This window comes from Salvelinus sp. IW2-2015, linkage group LG31, assembly GCF_002910315.2.
Source record: "Salvelinus sp. IW2-2015 linkage group LG31, ASM291031v2, whole genome shotgun sequence".
In the NCBI taxonomy this organism is placed as follows: domain Eukaryota; kingdom Metazoa; phylum Chordata; class Actinopteri; order Salmoniformes; family Salmonidae; genus Salvelinus; species Salvelinus sp. IW2-2015.
Genome location: NC_036870.1, coordinates 12029683 through 12045768, shown reverse-complemented (window position 1 = coordinate 12045768; position 16086 = coordinate 12029683). Strand labels below are relative to the sequence as shown.

The window sequence follows — 16086 nt, the reverse complement described above, 5'->3', positions numbered from 1 at the left end:
AGGTCTGTGAGAGCCAGAAATCTTGCTTGTTTGTAGGTGACCAAATACTTATTTTCCACCATAATTTGCAAATAAATTCATTAAAAATCCTACAAAGTGATTTTCTGGATTTTTTTCCCTTCTCATTTTGTCTGTCATAGTTGAAGTGTACCTATGATGAAAAATTACAGGCCTCTCATCTTTTTAAGTGGGAGAACTTGCACAGTTGGTGGCTGACTAAATACTTTTTTGCCCCACTGTAGCTCACTTTCATTGAAATCAACAATTTCTTATTGTCTCATTTTCTTGAGTCAGACAGTACAGGCAGAATGTAATCGATGGAGATCAGCTCACCTACTCATACAGAATGTAATCGATGGAGATCAGCTCACCTACTCATACAGATTGTAATCGATGGAGATCAGCTCACCTACTCATACAGATTGTAATCGATGGAGAATCAGCCCTCATCCTACTCCATACAGATTGTAATCGATGGAGATCAGCTCACCTACTCATACAGATATGTAATCGATGGAGATCAGCTCACCTACTCATACAGATTGTAATCGATGGAGATCAGCTCACCTACTCATACAGATTGTAATCGATGGAGTATCAGCTCACCTACTCATACAGATTGTAAATCGATGGAGATCAGCTCACCTACTCATAACAGATTGTAATTCGATGAGAGATTGCTCACCTACTCATACAGATTGTAATCGATGGAGATCAGCTACCTACTCATACAGATTGTAATCGATGGAGATCAGCTCCACCTACTCCATACAGATTGTTAATGATGGAGATTCAGCTCACCTACTCATACAGATTGTATCGATGGAGATCAGCTCACCTACTCATAACGATTGTAATCGATGGAGATCAGCTCACCTACTCATACAGATTGTAATCGATGGAGATCAGCTCACCTACTCATACAGATTGTAATCGATGGAGATCAGCTCACCTACTCATACAGATTGTAATCGATGGAGATCAGCTCACCTACTCATACGATTGTATATGATGGAGATCGCTCACCTACTCATACAGAATGGTCTAATGGGCTAGTCAAAACGCAGGGATCTTGTCAAAGTAATACAGTAGCGCAGATCGGGATGTCGAGTGGACAGTGCTAAGCTGGCTCTTTGGTTCCCCCAGTGTGAGATGGCCTTCCCCAGAGTGAAGGCAGCAGCAGATGAGACTGCCTTCAGCGAGTGTCTACTGAAGAGGAACCAGGACCTCAGCCCCACACCCGCAGAGCAGGTGGAGAACATGCACACAAACCTCTCTCTCTCTCAAACCTTCAACACACTACACTCTCACTCGGTCATCCTCACTCAAACCACACTTGCTGGATCATTTAACTCAAGCTGTTGTATGCACACYCCAGCATATTCCTTTAGGTTATGTGTTAAACAACACACTCCTATGCTATGCCACCATATAATTATTTCCATTTACATGCAAACTCTGCTCCCCCTTTCAGTCCTCTATCTTGTCCCTGGTCACCAAGATCAACAACGTCATCGACAACCTCATTGTCGCCCCCGGCAACTTTGAAGTGGTGAGTTCCAGACCTTAGTGGAGATTAACGGGCCGAAATGTATCTGTATCTTGGATAACATATTTAGCCATGTGCAATAACAATGGGAATTTCTTTCTCCACTCATTCCAGCAAATTGAAGAGGTACGTCAGGTGGGCTCATACAAGAAAGGCACCATGACAACGGGACACAATGTCGCTGACCTYGTGGTCATCCTCAAGATCTTGCCCACACGTGAGTTCTGTGTGTGTGCATACAAAAGCAAAGCCCATTTGATACATTATTTGATTGGTCTTCAAATGTCAACGATGTTGATTGCCGCACAGCATTTTGCAATATTGSTGGGTTATAATACATTTACATTTTAGTCATTTAGCAGAAGCTTTTATCCAGAGAAACTTTCAGGAGCAATTAGGGTTAAGTGCCTTGCTCAAGAGGACATGGACAGATTTTTTTTTTTTTTTACCTTGTCGGCTTGGGGATTCGAACAAGCATCCTGGACTGTATTTCCCATAGCAGCCATTTTGAAATTGTCTCCATTGGTTGTACTGAACCCCCATAATGAAAGTTGTCTCTCTTGCAGTGGAGGCTGTCGCGGCTCTCGGCAACAAAGTGGTGGAGACCCTTCGCACACAAGACCCTGCTGAAGGTGACCGATATTACACAGTTGCGTTTGTTTTCGTGTAGCCACATTGCAACATCAGTCACTGAAGTTAATGTAGCTTTCAATAGCATCAATTCTGCTCCTATTTAGCTTTGTCGATAGGTCGTGCCATGTTGTTTTAGGGACAAATTCATTCAAAAGTGTAAATACAAGGATAATGTAGGCATGCTGGGTAATAGGATACAGGGTATTCTTGATCTTCAGTGGTTATGATGTAATGTTGCCAACCGACTCCCTCTTTGTCCTAGTTCTCTCCATGCTGACGAATGAGACAGGTTTTGAGATCAGCTCTGCCGATGCAACAGTGAAAATCCTCATCACCACCGTTCCCCCCAACCTGCGCAAGCTGGACCCCGAACTGCACTGTATGTACATTCAGACGCGCACACACACACACACACACACACGCAGTACAACGTGATATAATTTAAACATGAGCTGCCCTCATAACTACACTCATAGATCTACATAAAAAGAAGTCAAAACACTCAGGTAGATGCACTGTGATTGGCACAAAGCTCTCTGTCGTGCATGCCATAAGCATTCATTGTAGGCTGGAGGCTTTTAATGTAGATGTATTATCTGTTTTCAGCTAGACAATGTGGTCATAATGGTGTCGGTGATGTGGTATTTTTCTCCCCAGTGGACATCAAGGTGCTGCAGAGTGCTCTGGCCGCCATCCGCCATGCCCGCTGGTTTGAGGAGAACGCCTCCCAATCTACGTAAGACACCGTTAAAAACCTTTTGGTCTTTTACCTCTCAACCCGTTTACCCTCCCAAACCGATATCTCCTCAGTATGTGTCTSAAATGATGTAATAGGTCCTCAGTCTCCTTTTTGTCTTGAACCTTTCACTTTTCACATCCTCAATATTTCTCACAAGTGAAGGAGGAATAAAGGGAGACTTTTTATCCTAAATGTTTCAGCCATAATGACCTTTTGTTTTGATAAAGACTGTCTCCCTTTATTATCCTGTGTATATTGTAAATGGCAATACAGCAAAGCGCTGACTAACTTAACTTCTTTTAAAGTGTTCAACTCCTGGMTATTGTTGTTATTTAGGGTGAAAGTGCTGATTCGCCTGCTGAAGGATCTGAGGGTGCGTTTCCCCGGGTTCGAACCTCTCACCCCCTGGATCCTGGATCTACTGGTGAGTCCATTGCACTGACCATAGTTCTACTGAATGTACAGGTTCTGCCACTACATCCCCCCCATTCTCACGACTCAACACTTAACACGTGATCGTAGTTAGCCCACTGCATTCATCACAGTTATGCTAATGTTCAGTTGGGTGGGGACACTACACCTACCATTAACACAACTACTGGTAAACCATTAGCATGTAATACTGGTGAGGCACGATAATGGAGGATTTAGCGATTTGTTGTGAATTACCACACACAGAGTAAGTCACCTGGCTAATATGTTATGTTTTGTGTGATTCTCTGTCTTTGCTATTGTATTGTCCCTAACTGAAAGCTTGTATCGTATCACTGCATAACTAAAGGAGGAATGAATAAGGAATGAAGTGTTTCTGCTCAGGGTCATTCTGCCGTCATGAACAACCCCTCCAGGCAGCCCCTGTCACTCAATGTGGCTTACAGGTGAGTCTTCTCATTCCCCCAGTCAGTTGTTTTTCAACTGTGGGTGTCTGTTGACCGTCTCATTTCCAAAACATGACTTTGTGATACTTTACTGGCGGTGCCTTCATTTTTTGTTGTTGATGTTGCTCTTTTCAGACGCTGCCTACAGATGTTGGCCGCCGGACTTTTCCTGCCAGGCTCAGTGGGCATCACTGACCCCTGTGAGAGTGGAAACTTCCGGGTGCACACCGTCATGACCCTCGAGCAGCAGGTAACATCTTCGCTTTAGCTGCCTTCATGGTACAGGGGTGGGGAACCTTGGTCCTGGTGGCAGGGTTTGCTCCAGCCCAGCACTAATTCTTAGTTTCCATGATCATATGTGTTTGGTTAGGATTACTGTTAGGTGATTCACATAGGTATATTAATTGAAAGTGTGTGTCTGTTTTTTGTAGGACATGGTTTGTTTCACTGCTCAGACATTGGTCAGGGTCCTCTCTCATGGAGGGTACAGGAAGATTCTGGGCCTGGAGGGTGATGCCAGCTGTGAGTACCTCGTCTCTCTCTCTCTCACTCACACCCTTTTTTCTCAAAGTAAACATTAAACAAATCTACCTCACCCTCCCAGACCTGGCTTCGGAAATGTCCACATGGGACGGTGTGATCGTCACACCCTCTGAGAAGGCCTACGAGAAGCCYCCAGAGAGGAAGGAAGAGGAGGATGAGGCGCTAGAGGAAGGAGGGGATGTAGAGGATGAAAGCATGGAGACACAGGAGTGAGGAAGACAAGGGAAGTGATGCGCCACCAGTGAGCTGCCAGGTACTAGTAGCCAGTCAGAAAACCAGGCTCATTACCAGGCTGGCTAGCTAGCTGCCTAGCTTGTTGTTACATCTCCTACAGTAGCTTAGTTAGCACATTAATACAATGTTCTATAAATTAGCCTAGTTGCTAGTAGCAAATCCCATTAATGTATTTATGAGTTAACAAAATCAACAACTTTTTTTGTTTATGGAAATAAATCATTGTCATGCCAAGTCATAACAAAGTAAGCGATGTAGCTGCCACACATTAACAACTCACCAGCCAGAGACTAGCCGGCGATAGTAGTGCATGGAGCCATCTACTGTATCCGTGTTACAGGCGAGAATTCTGCGAAATCAGCTCCGCTTTACACAGAGTATAATACAAGAGGGTTTGCGAAGGACATTCTTTTGTCTTTGAGAACCACCCGAAGTTCGACTTCAATTCACTCTTTTACCCATACAATGTGATCTGAGGCTTAACAACTTTTRATTTTCCCCCTCTTGTCGCCATCTAGAGGATCCTGTGCCACATCTTTTTAAATGAACGTTTACCCCTGACCCTTTGAGACCGTTCACTCGCCCCTTTGTCCTTCAATGAAGTTCATGTCCACTAATGAATTGACTGCAACGACCTGGACCAAAGTTCTCCAACTGGACGGACAGACTCGCATAAACTGTTACTGGTCCTTCAACGCCCTCAACAAAAATGAAATTCACGGTCTTTCCAGAAAGGGACGGGMGTCGCTATCTATTTGTATTCCGTGTCTTTGTCTGGTTTTTACTTTGTAGCAACAATGATGACTAAATTAAACAGCTTTTTWAAAATTTGAATGCCTCTTTATGTAAATATAGCAATGTATACCTTTTTTTTTGTATTTTGAAATGTATGGCTGGCTAGATAGAAAATGTAGGCCCCGTGTTTGTGAAAAGACATACTCTGTCGTGTAATTACCACCACAGATCATTTCCAGTCTAGGTACCCTAATTTTTACAAACCTTTTTTAGTGTTTAATTTATTGGATCCCAGTTAAACTTAAATGCTGTTTTGCAGTTCAGATTRTAGAGGTTACTGGTAAGAGGATCATTTAATTCAAAACATAATTGTCAACAACAAAACAATCTGATCATAAGATGCCATGTAACTTGTGAGAAACTTTAACGTTCATACTCCTTTTTTATATCAAAACTCATAAACATGTCACTGAATAAGGATCATGATTTAATTGATGCAAGTATTAGACAACTTAGTATCAGTTATAGGTAGGCTTATTGTTTTTGGTTAACTTGCTAATAACCAAAAGTCTCCAAATAATGCTCTAAGTTGGCACTGGAAAATATATGGATCTTTTGATTGGACTCAACATAGSCACTCAAGCAATTTAATAGGATCTCTGTCACTAAACCCTCCCACAAAGTTCCATAATGGGGTGAAAATAGCAGCCATCTTGGTCAGGGAGAAAAATCCGAAACCAGTCTAATTGGAATGAATAGCATAGGTAGTGTGTTTCCTGCTTTTACTTATGCAGGAGATGTATCAGAAACAGTTTTTTATGGGTTTTATACACACTTTCTGTATAAATAGTCTTTAAAATATATGTAAACAGACAWCACAGACATGTATGTTCTTGGAAAGCTGTGAGTGCTATTATATGATACAATATCAGTACTTGTTGCATTTACAGCTTGTCTAAGCCCTATCAACTGATTTGAGCCAGTGTATGGCTATGGATTGATTGCATTGTTTGATTGGAATATTGGCAGTTAATTTGACACATTTAAGGAATAATTTGAATAATTCCTCCTAAAACTGTCTGGCTAGCAAGCTAACTCTCATGCAGTGCAGATAAGATATGTGTAAAACAATGAATGTGAAGAATTTCTCACAGGACTGGTAAACCATAGTTGACAAACTCCCTGACAAGGTTAATGTCCATTCTATTATTCTAATTCTGTGTCATCTTTTCTCTTTGAAGTTGTAGTCATCACAATCGAAATAGGACTTACAGTAATACAATAGGGCATAATYAGGTAACTCTGAAGACTGCATAACATTAGAACAATTGATGACCAGCCACAAGTAGCATTGCATGCCTGTAGATGGCATCAGAGTATTGCAGACAGCAGCCAAGCTCAAGCGACTGTTGCTGAAATCCCACTTATGGTCTATCTATCAACTCTACAATTCTAAAGGTAGCTCATCTCACACTGTACCATGATCTTATCATTTACCAAATCTAATGCTATTCTCAAGAATTTAACCCGAAACAGGATATTCATGATATTGGATTGTATTCTTACATATAATGGCTCAAGTCCATCCAATGGTGTGTTTACTGACTGAATTTAGACAATTAGTMGCAGTGAATTAGTGTCTGTTTGAGATGGCCTGCAAGTGGTCTTGTTTTTGATTCAGTAGACSTTATTAACCTAACAGTGAGGTTGTCAAGACATTCGGACCTCTTGACATTACAGCTAAGGTGTTGGATTGACAGTAGCATGGGTTCAGGCCCCGGTCGGGACTAACCACTGACTTTGCTATGTAAAATGTACAAAAACCTACATTTCCAATGCTGATTATAAGACATTTATCTTTTAGCATTAAACAGAGACAGTGTTTGGTGGTAAAGCACTACAGTTTAGTCATCCTATCTTATAAACTGGGTAGGCCTTATTAAGTCTCCAAGCCCAGGTCTTATAGAACGGTCTTTCAGCCTTCATCAACCAGCTCCTTCAAACTTAGTTTGTCACAGTTAGCTATATCGTAGTTTATTGTATTGCATAGATCTCTCAACAGCTCCTTTTCAAACAAACATGACATCTTCCTTCCAATTTTCTAACAACTGAGCCATATCTGTAAATGCCACATCTTGTTCACGTTCCATTTCCCTCCTTTCTGAAGCAATTGCCTGGAACAGCCTATTTTTTTRCCCCCTGCAGGAGATAAGCTGGGATGTTTGAATAGGAGTGAGAAGCAATTTACTCAATCGAATAAAACTGGCACTCGGAATCTGGGATCCTATTGAGTCACACAGGGGCACCCAGCTGTTCCAATGACACCAGGAACAGAGGAAAGGCATGGATTACGCACCTCAATCACAATGACGATATCAGAYAAATTCTTGTTTGAACCGATATTTCCCTGCTGAGAAAATAATTTCCCTTGAAACTCATACCAATTCATATCGCTCGGTTAATGMAATCTTATAAAGGACTGAAAATGAACTGATCGTCAGGAAACGCGAGCGGGGGAAAGAATTCACATTGCATGGAATGAGTTGTCGGCGGGAGAAAATCTCCATGTACTCTATGGCTGGGATTGTAAAGKTAGACACAATTGTGAGCTGAAAGTAGCCTAGATGCATCAGCCTCACTCAGACACTTATTKAAATAGTGCAGAAAATAGGAACACGTGTTCTCAAACTACTAGAGAGCATTTGGAGGCAGCATGCTGGTACAATCAGTCTTGTCATTGGCTGAAATCCTGGACATTTGTCTGCAAAACTGGACATTTATTCCCATGTAGCCTTATATACAGTACGTTTTTCCAGCATTATTTCCCATAGAGTGAGCGTTGTCTCACCTGTTCCTTCAGAGAACCGTGGTTACATACTGTACGTAATGTAACCTTTCAATATCTCAGGTCTAGATCAGACACTAATTCAGAGGATGAAAGCCTACAGGAGTCAACTTCGACACCCTCCTCTCTATAATCACTGTCCTGGTGACTCATCTCGTCTCTCACTCAGAGGGAARAGTTTCTCAATGGCGCTGTGTCAATAATAGTAATTTAAATGAAACGGAAAGGACATGCAGCTGCTGTCAGAGTCACATAATGTAAAGTCTACATCATTAGCTTGCAGTCATAGCAAATGGCCATAAATTAGTGACGAGTAAGAGTGCCATTTTAAACCGAGTGCCTAGTTGATCTTTACAATCTGCCTGGTAAATTACAGTACTTTTACCCAATCTTCCTATATACTTAGGCAAAGGTAGTAATGGTTAAATGTGCAACAACATTGTTTTTGAACTACCATCACATGACAGTAACCTTGTCTGAGACATGAGGGTTTGACATTGGCYCACGTCCTCCATTTGATTTTGGCCACACAGTTGATGCTTACCATTTACGTATGTCACATCCATAATTGCCATGCTCTACACCATGCCGATGCTAATTTGTACTTTGTCCAGAACAAAATACTGTGCAGACTGGCCATTAGCTTAGCGCTAAAAGAGAAACAATATATTTGTCATCCACATGAGCAGAAATAACCTTCAGGGTCAGGAACTTGAGGTAGAAGTTGCCCCTGATCCTAATTTCCCCAACACCAAATACTGACCTTATATCCATGAGGAGGATATCAGACTTGGACCAGTGGTTGGGAGGAGGGTGGTGTGGCTCTCTATTCTAAGCCCTGTTAGGCAGTAGCTCGTCTGCTATTTGTAATCATTAGTACCTCTCAGTCTCCTCCCACAGAGAACATCTCTAGACAGTTGCTRTTTCTTCCCATCAATAGCTCCAACATTTCCTCATCAAGACCTGGGAACCTAACTCCAAGAATATCCRCGTTGTCTCAAGACACACATGTATGTTTGACTCCTCTCCAGTATTACAGTACAAAAGCAAGACAATTATCAGAAGTTCTATGCGTCTCTTAGACCGCTTTTTGCAAAACATTAAATACAAATATTTTCAGTATTTGTTTTGATGTGTATGGAATTGTTTGGTTAAATATACATAKTATGAGAGTAATTGCTCAGAATTCTGTACCTTTGGATAGTTGTACTTCTAATTTTGATCATCATGATTTAGTAACTTGGACTCAATAGATAAGTATGGTTGCATTAATCTTTTTGCAGGCATTCATGTTATTTTTAGGGGTTCACAGTGAAGCTGTGAAACCTACTTATTCTATATTTATTTTTATTTTTTTATGTACATGGCCAAATAACTCAGGCATAGATTGGTAACTTTTTTCCTAATTGGGCACACAGAAATTTGAGGCCATTAGGGTGGCAGGTAGACTAGRYGTTAAGAGCGTTGGGCCGGTAACAAAATGTCAGTGGTTTGAATCCCTGAGCTGACTAGGTGAAAACTCTGTTGATGTGCCTTTGAGCAAGGCACTTAACCCTCATTGCTCCTGTAAGTCACTCTAGATAAGAGTGTATGCTAAATGACTAAAATGTAAATGAACAACTTAGTCAGAAAGAATGGTACCGATTGGCCTATAGATGGTGTGGTGCTGTTATAACCAGTCTCCCTTATACCCTCATATCCGTTGACCTTGAAACTTTGTATGTAGGTTTCTTTCCTCATGCTGAACAAATTTGCCTCAAGGACCCATAAGGTCCGCCTGGATAGATTTTGGAAAACCAAATAACACATCTCTGGATCATCTCTGGTACATATCTAAACTTAGTTTAAGAAAAGATATGGGATTGGTTAAGAGATGACTTGAGTTATTGATCAATCATTTAAGTCCTTCGTGAATCCACTCCACAATGGCCTATCAACATGAAACTTTTTAGGGTCATCAAAGCCATCGCCACGATGAACCATGTTAAGTTTGGCATTGATATTTTAAAAAAATAAATAAATAAGGAAACTATTAACGCTAATGCTCAAAATCCTCTGCAATCATCTCATTGATCCATGTGTCAGATTCTCCGATTTTGTATGTAGAATCACTACATCAGTCCTTAATGGTTTTGAGGAAAAAAAATTGTTGCCGCATRCAAATATGACTGCACTGTACCWATAGACGCACCTTCACCTATAGATGCACTTTCTTCCATAAACCATAAGTTAGATTGACTCCAGATTTGGTATATAGACTCAATTAATTAGCCTCTAATGAATATAAGAATGATTAGTTTCTGCATTCAAAGTCAGCAACACTACACCCCTAGATGACACCATATCACGCCAGGGCTATAAGAGCTGAACCGATGGACATGGGGCCATGAAATTTGGTATGTAAAATGTATGTATTTTCCTTAGAAGCTGTGTGAATATAAAGTCACTGCAACCATAGATGGCTGCACCAGACCAGTTGGTGGCAATATAGATGTCATTGGCACCATAGGATACTAGAGCAATAACTATTGATCAAGTGAACTTTGTCTCATGCAAATGGATGTTCAATTTTAATTATGCAGACGAACAATGTGAAATATTGTGAAAATAATACTGAAAATATTTCACAAATCTTAACATAAACCATTAGTCAAATTGACCCCAGAATTGGTATACAAACTCGATACATTAAGTAATGACTTTAAGAATGATTACTTGCTGCATTCAAAGAACCAACCTACAGCACTAGACTGAACTTCACTTGCATCATCCTTGTGGAATTGATAAACATGGTCATGCTTTTACAGATTGCACATGAAGGAAGATAGTTCCTACATGATAGGGTGCTTGCTTTGTTATCCAACTGATCTTGTGTCCTATCCGTCATCATGTGAACCCCATTCATTGTTGCTCGCAGTTATATTTATGAATGTATTTGCAATTTTGACGGTATAATAGTTTTGATTCATGCATTTGTTTCAAGAAGGTAACTACATTTTGAAAATACATTTACTGTTTTGCAAAAGGCCACAGAGTTCTGTATCTTGTGAACTCTTGTTTTGAAAATCAACAACATTATTCCKAAAAAATGCTTGTACGCGATTAGGAAAAACTGTAACTTTATTCTCAGTCTTTAGTTGAATGACTGATTTCTCATCTCTTCTCCTCTGGACCACCGTGTGGACCACCGTGTACAGTACGAAAGTTTTCATCTTGACCAATTAGGAATTTAATGATGAAAATGTTACTATTCAAAAGTAGGGTAAAATCAAAACCATGTCTGGTGTCGGTCTGATATTTTCTAAACTGGCTAAAGGGCAACCAATTAACTGTGTCTTTCGATTGGTTGGTTGCACCCTTTAACCGCAACCCGGGCATGCATACAGTTTGATGTGACTCTTCCTATTCTTTTTTTTTTTGCATATCTGAAATCTGTTGTTTTTCCTGCRGTCGGAACAGCCAAAAAGCACTTGGAATCGGATATGTTAAGTCACATTTCAAACCACCTTCGTAAGTGGTTTTAAGTCAGATTTAAATCTGATTCCTGGCCATGTGTCTGAACAGTCAAATCTGATTTATTTGCCCTCAAGTGGTTTTTCGACTGTTATTTGGCAGTTTGACAAGAAAATGTGGTAGCTAACTAGCGTGCAAATTTTTTACAAACAAATTAGTGAATGTGCCAGACAGCTAAACAGCTACCTAACTAGTTGACTGCTGTAGCTAGCCAAAAATTACTTGTTTTGAAAGTTGGATAATCTTATACTTTGAYGCTTTAAAAGTGTTCTTACACTATGATTTTGAACATTCAAAGCAGTTGGGAAGCGTCCATGGAAGGCATTGTTGTCACTTTACAGTGCATTCGCAAAGTATTCAGACCCCACAACTTTTTCCACATTTTGTTACGTTACAGCCTTATTCTAAAATTGATTAAATAGTTTTTTCCCCTCATCAATCTACACACCATACGCCATAATGACAAAGCAAAACAGGTTTATAGAAATGTTCTAGTCTCCAAGTCCCTGCCACTGAAAAACATCCCAACAGCATGATGCTGCCACCACCAAGCTTCACTGTAGGAATGGTGCCAGGTTTCCTCCAGAAGTGASGCTTGGCATTCAGGCCAAATAGTTCAATCATGATTTCATCAGACCAGAGAATCTTGATTCTCATGGTCTGAGAGTCCTTTAGGTGTCTTTTGATAAACTCCAAGCGGGCTGTCATGTGCCTTTTACTGAGGAGTGGCTTCCGTCTGGTCACTACCATAAAAGCCTGATTGGTGGAGTGCTGCAGAGATGGTTGTACTTCTGGAAGGTTCTCCCYTCTCCACAGAGGAACTRTGGAGCTCTTTCAGAGTGACCATCGGGTTCTTGGTCACCTCCCAGACCAAGGCCCTTCTCTGATTGCTCAGTTTGGCTGGGCGGCCAGSTCTAGGAAGTCTTGGTGGTTCCAAACTTCTTCCATTTAAGAATGGTGGAGGCCACTGTGTTCTTGGGGACCTTCAATGCTGCAGAATTGTTTTTATACCCTTCCCCTAATCTGTGCCTCGACAAAATCCTGTCTCGGAGCTCTACGGACAATTCCTTCGACCTCATGGCTTGGTTTTTGCTCTGACATGCACAGTCAACTGTGGGACCTTATATAGACAGATATGTGCCTTTCCAAATCATGTCCAATCAATTGAATTGACCACAGGTGGACTCCAATCAAGTTGTAGAAACATCTCAAGGGTGATCAATGGAAACAGGATGAACCTGAGCTCAATTTCGAGTCTCATAGCAAAGGGTCTGATTACTTATGTAAATAAGGTATCTCAGTTTTGTTATTAATACATTTGCTTTGTCATTATGGGGTATTGTGTGTAGATTGATGAGGGTAAAAAATWATTTAATCTCTTTTAGAATAAGAATGTAAAGTAACAAAATGTGGAAAAAGTCAATGGGTCTGAATACTTTCCGAATGCACTGCTTGCTACATAACAGCTCGAATGTGGCGGCCTCGCTATCTCAATATCACTCCTTCTCATTTCGCTGTTTCTTGTCCACACTTCTTGTCTCCGTGCCCCCTGGAAAGTGATCAAAGCCTTGTGCAATTGGCTTCCTTCTCTCGAATTCAACGATTCCAGCTGCTACCAGGAACTTGTACTGCTGTGCCACAGATTACCTATGGTTTGCAGCTGCACAAACCCATAGCACAACAAGTCACCCATACGGGATGCGTCAGTTTCCAGCGCTCCCTCTTGGGGGCTAACTGTAATCAGAAATGCATAGTTTAGTTGAACTTGTCAGCTGTGATGCCTCCTACAGGCTACGGCCTCCTCTGATTGAGGGCAAAGAGTCTGAAAAAYTCAGCAAATGAACTGCTGTAACTGACTTGTTGCATCCTACGACATAAACATATTGCATAGGCCTGCAGTGTGATTATATTCATATTGGACATCTGTTATTTGTAGCTTTTTTGGTTTACATTTACATCAGCTTCTGCCCAGTGACGATTTGCGATGGATAACAGTGTTTTGTACCTAATTAGTTGCAATTATCTTGCACTGACTCAATGAGGTGGGGGAATTAATGGATGGGAAAGTGAAAGGTCTTGCTACATACGGTATTTACCAAAGGAGAGGTGAATGTGGTTAATATGTCATTGTCCGTTTTCAGCTAAGCCAAGATGGTTTCCATGGGATACCTGAACGTGTGGTACATTCCCTAGCATTAATTAAGGCCGTAGGTTAGTCCCCACTCCCCACACTTCTCTGTATAGGTTCTGTGTGGACTGCTCTTTTTTCCATTATATGACAGATCTATTACAGTTTTTCTCAATCGCGTACAAGCATTTCTTTGGAACAATGTTGTCGATTTTCAAAACAGAGTTCACGAGACACAGAACTCTGGCCCTTTTGCAAAAACAGTAAATGTGTTTTCAAAATGTAGTTGCCTTCACAAAACCAATACATTAATCTAAATTATAMTATACCGTCAAAATGTAAAGTCTTGGTCCCATGTTTCATGAGCTTAAATGATGCCAGAAATGTTCCATACGCACAAAAATATTATTTCTCTCAAATGTTGGGCACAGATTTGTTTACATCCATGTTAGTGAGCATTTCTCATTTGCCAAGATAATCCATCCACCTAACAGGTGTGGCATATCAAGAAGCTGATTAAACACGGTGATCATTACACAGGTGCACATTGTGATGGGGACAAAAGGTTTTGTCKCACAYCACAATGCCACAGAGTTTTGAGGGAGCATGCAATTTGCATGCTTACTGCAGGAATGTCCACCAGAGCTATTGCCAGAGAATTTAATGTGAATTTCTCTACCATAAGCCACCTCCAATGTTGTTTTATAGAATTTGGCAGTACGTCCAACCAGCCTCACAACCGCAGACCACGTGCAACCACACCAGCCCAGGACCTCCACAGCCGGGTTCTTCACCTGCGGGATCATCTGAGACCAACCAACTGGACAGCTGATGYAACTGAGGAGTATTTCTGTCTGTAATAATGCCCTTTTGTGGGGAAAAACTAATTCTGATTTGTCGGGGCTGGTTCCCAGTGGGTGGGCCTGGCTCCCAAGTGGGTGGGCCGCAATATTGCGGTTTGTCTCTCTTGAGACGCCATAGCAACAACATAGGTAGTATACCTGGAGTGATTTAGAATTTTGTGCATTAGTATTTAGTGATTACCGYAAACAGTGAACGCAATTGCACAAATGTTTCTTCTGATGAAAACAATGTGTATATTCTGTGAACAGAATACATAACAGTGACTTTTGTATTCACTGATACGAAGGCAAAAAAAATTATCAGAAGTTCTGTAAATGTATCTGAGCATTTGATCATTGCTGCGATTGAGAAAAATTGGAATCCACTGGCACTACTGCAGAGTGGCAGTGACAGAGTTAACAATGCTTTGTAAAAAAATTACTGCATCACTCAGTGCTAAAGAATCTGCTACGTGAGAGAAACGGAGAGCAAGAAGGAGAGGTTGTAGACTAGAGGATGAGCTGATCCGGTAGCTTACTCAATACAAAGAAAGAATGTTGCACACTATAAAGTATATATATACACACAGTACCAGTCAAAGGTTTGGACACACCTACTCATTCAAGGGTTTTTCTTTATTATTATTTTCTACATTGTAGAATAATAGTGAAGACATCAAAACTATGAAATAACACATATGGAATCATGTAGTAAACAAAAAAGTGTTAGTAGCCACCCTTTGCCTTGATGATAGCTTTGTACACTCTTGGCATTCTCTCAACCAGCTTCACCTGGAATGCTTTTTTTTTTTTTCTAACAGTCTTGAAGGTGTTCTTACATATGCTGAGCACTTGTTGGTTGCTTTTCCTTCACTCTGCAGTCCAACTCATCCCAAACCATCCCAATTMGGTTGAGGTCGGGTGATTGTGGAGGCCAGGTCATCTGATGCAGCACTCCATCACTTTCCTTCTGGGTCAAATAGCACTTACACAGCCTGGATGTGTGTTGGGTCATTGTCCTGTTGAAAAACAAATGATAGTCGCACTAAGCGCAAACCAGATGGGATGGAAAATCACTGCAGAATGCTGTGGTAGCCATGCTGGTTAAGTGTGCCTTGAATTCTAAATAAATCACAGATAATGTCACCAGCAAATCACCCCTACACTATCACACCTACTACTCCATGCTTCACAGTGGGAACCACACATGCGGAGATCATCCGTTCACCTACACTGCGTCTCACAAAGACACGGCGTTTGGAACCAACAATCTCCAATTTGGACTCATCAGACAAAAGGACAGATTTCTACTGGTCTAATGTCGATTGCTTGTGTTTCAAATCAAATCCAATTGTATTTGTCACATGCTCCGAATACAACAGGTGTTAGACCTTACAGTGAAATGCTTACTTACAAGCCCTAACCAACAATGCAATTTAAAAAATAC

At 41.0% G+C, this 16086-nt stretch overlaps 1 protein-coding gene across 1 annotated transcript in view; it reads left to right on the top strand.

Annotated features, from left to right (window-relative positions):
* Nucleotides 1–5410, top strand: part of LOC111955967 (interleukin enhancer-binding factor 2 homolog) — a 14211-nt gene extending 8801 nt beyond the window's left edge. The window contains exons 4-15 of the mRNA XM_023976359.2: nt 1147–1251; nt 1475–1552; nt 1664–1766; nt 2116–2181; nt 2445–2561; nt 2840–2918; nt 3258–3345; nt 3738–3799; nt 3935–4049; nt 4231–4321; nt 4404–4595; nt 5095–5410. Coding sequence (XP_023832127.1) covers nt 1147–1251; nt 1475–1552; nt 1664–1766; nt 2116–2181; nt 2445–2561; nt 2840–2918; nt 3258–3345; nt 3738–3799; nt 3935–4049; nt 4231–4321; nt 4404–4555 — 1056 coding nt within the window. The 3' untranslated portion in view covers nt 4556–4595; nt 5095–5410. The remainder of the gene's footprint in view (nt 1–1146; nt 1252–1474; nt 1553–1663; nt 1767–2115; nt 2182–2444; nt 2562–2839; nt 2919–3257; nt 3346–3737; nt 3800–3934; nt 4050–4230; nt 4322–4403; nt 4596–5094) is intronic.
* Nucleotides 5411–16086: the final 10676 nt, after the last annotated feature.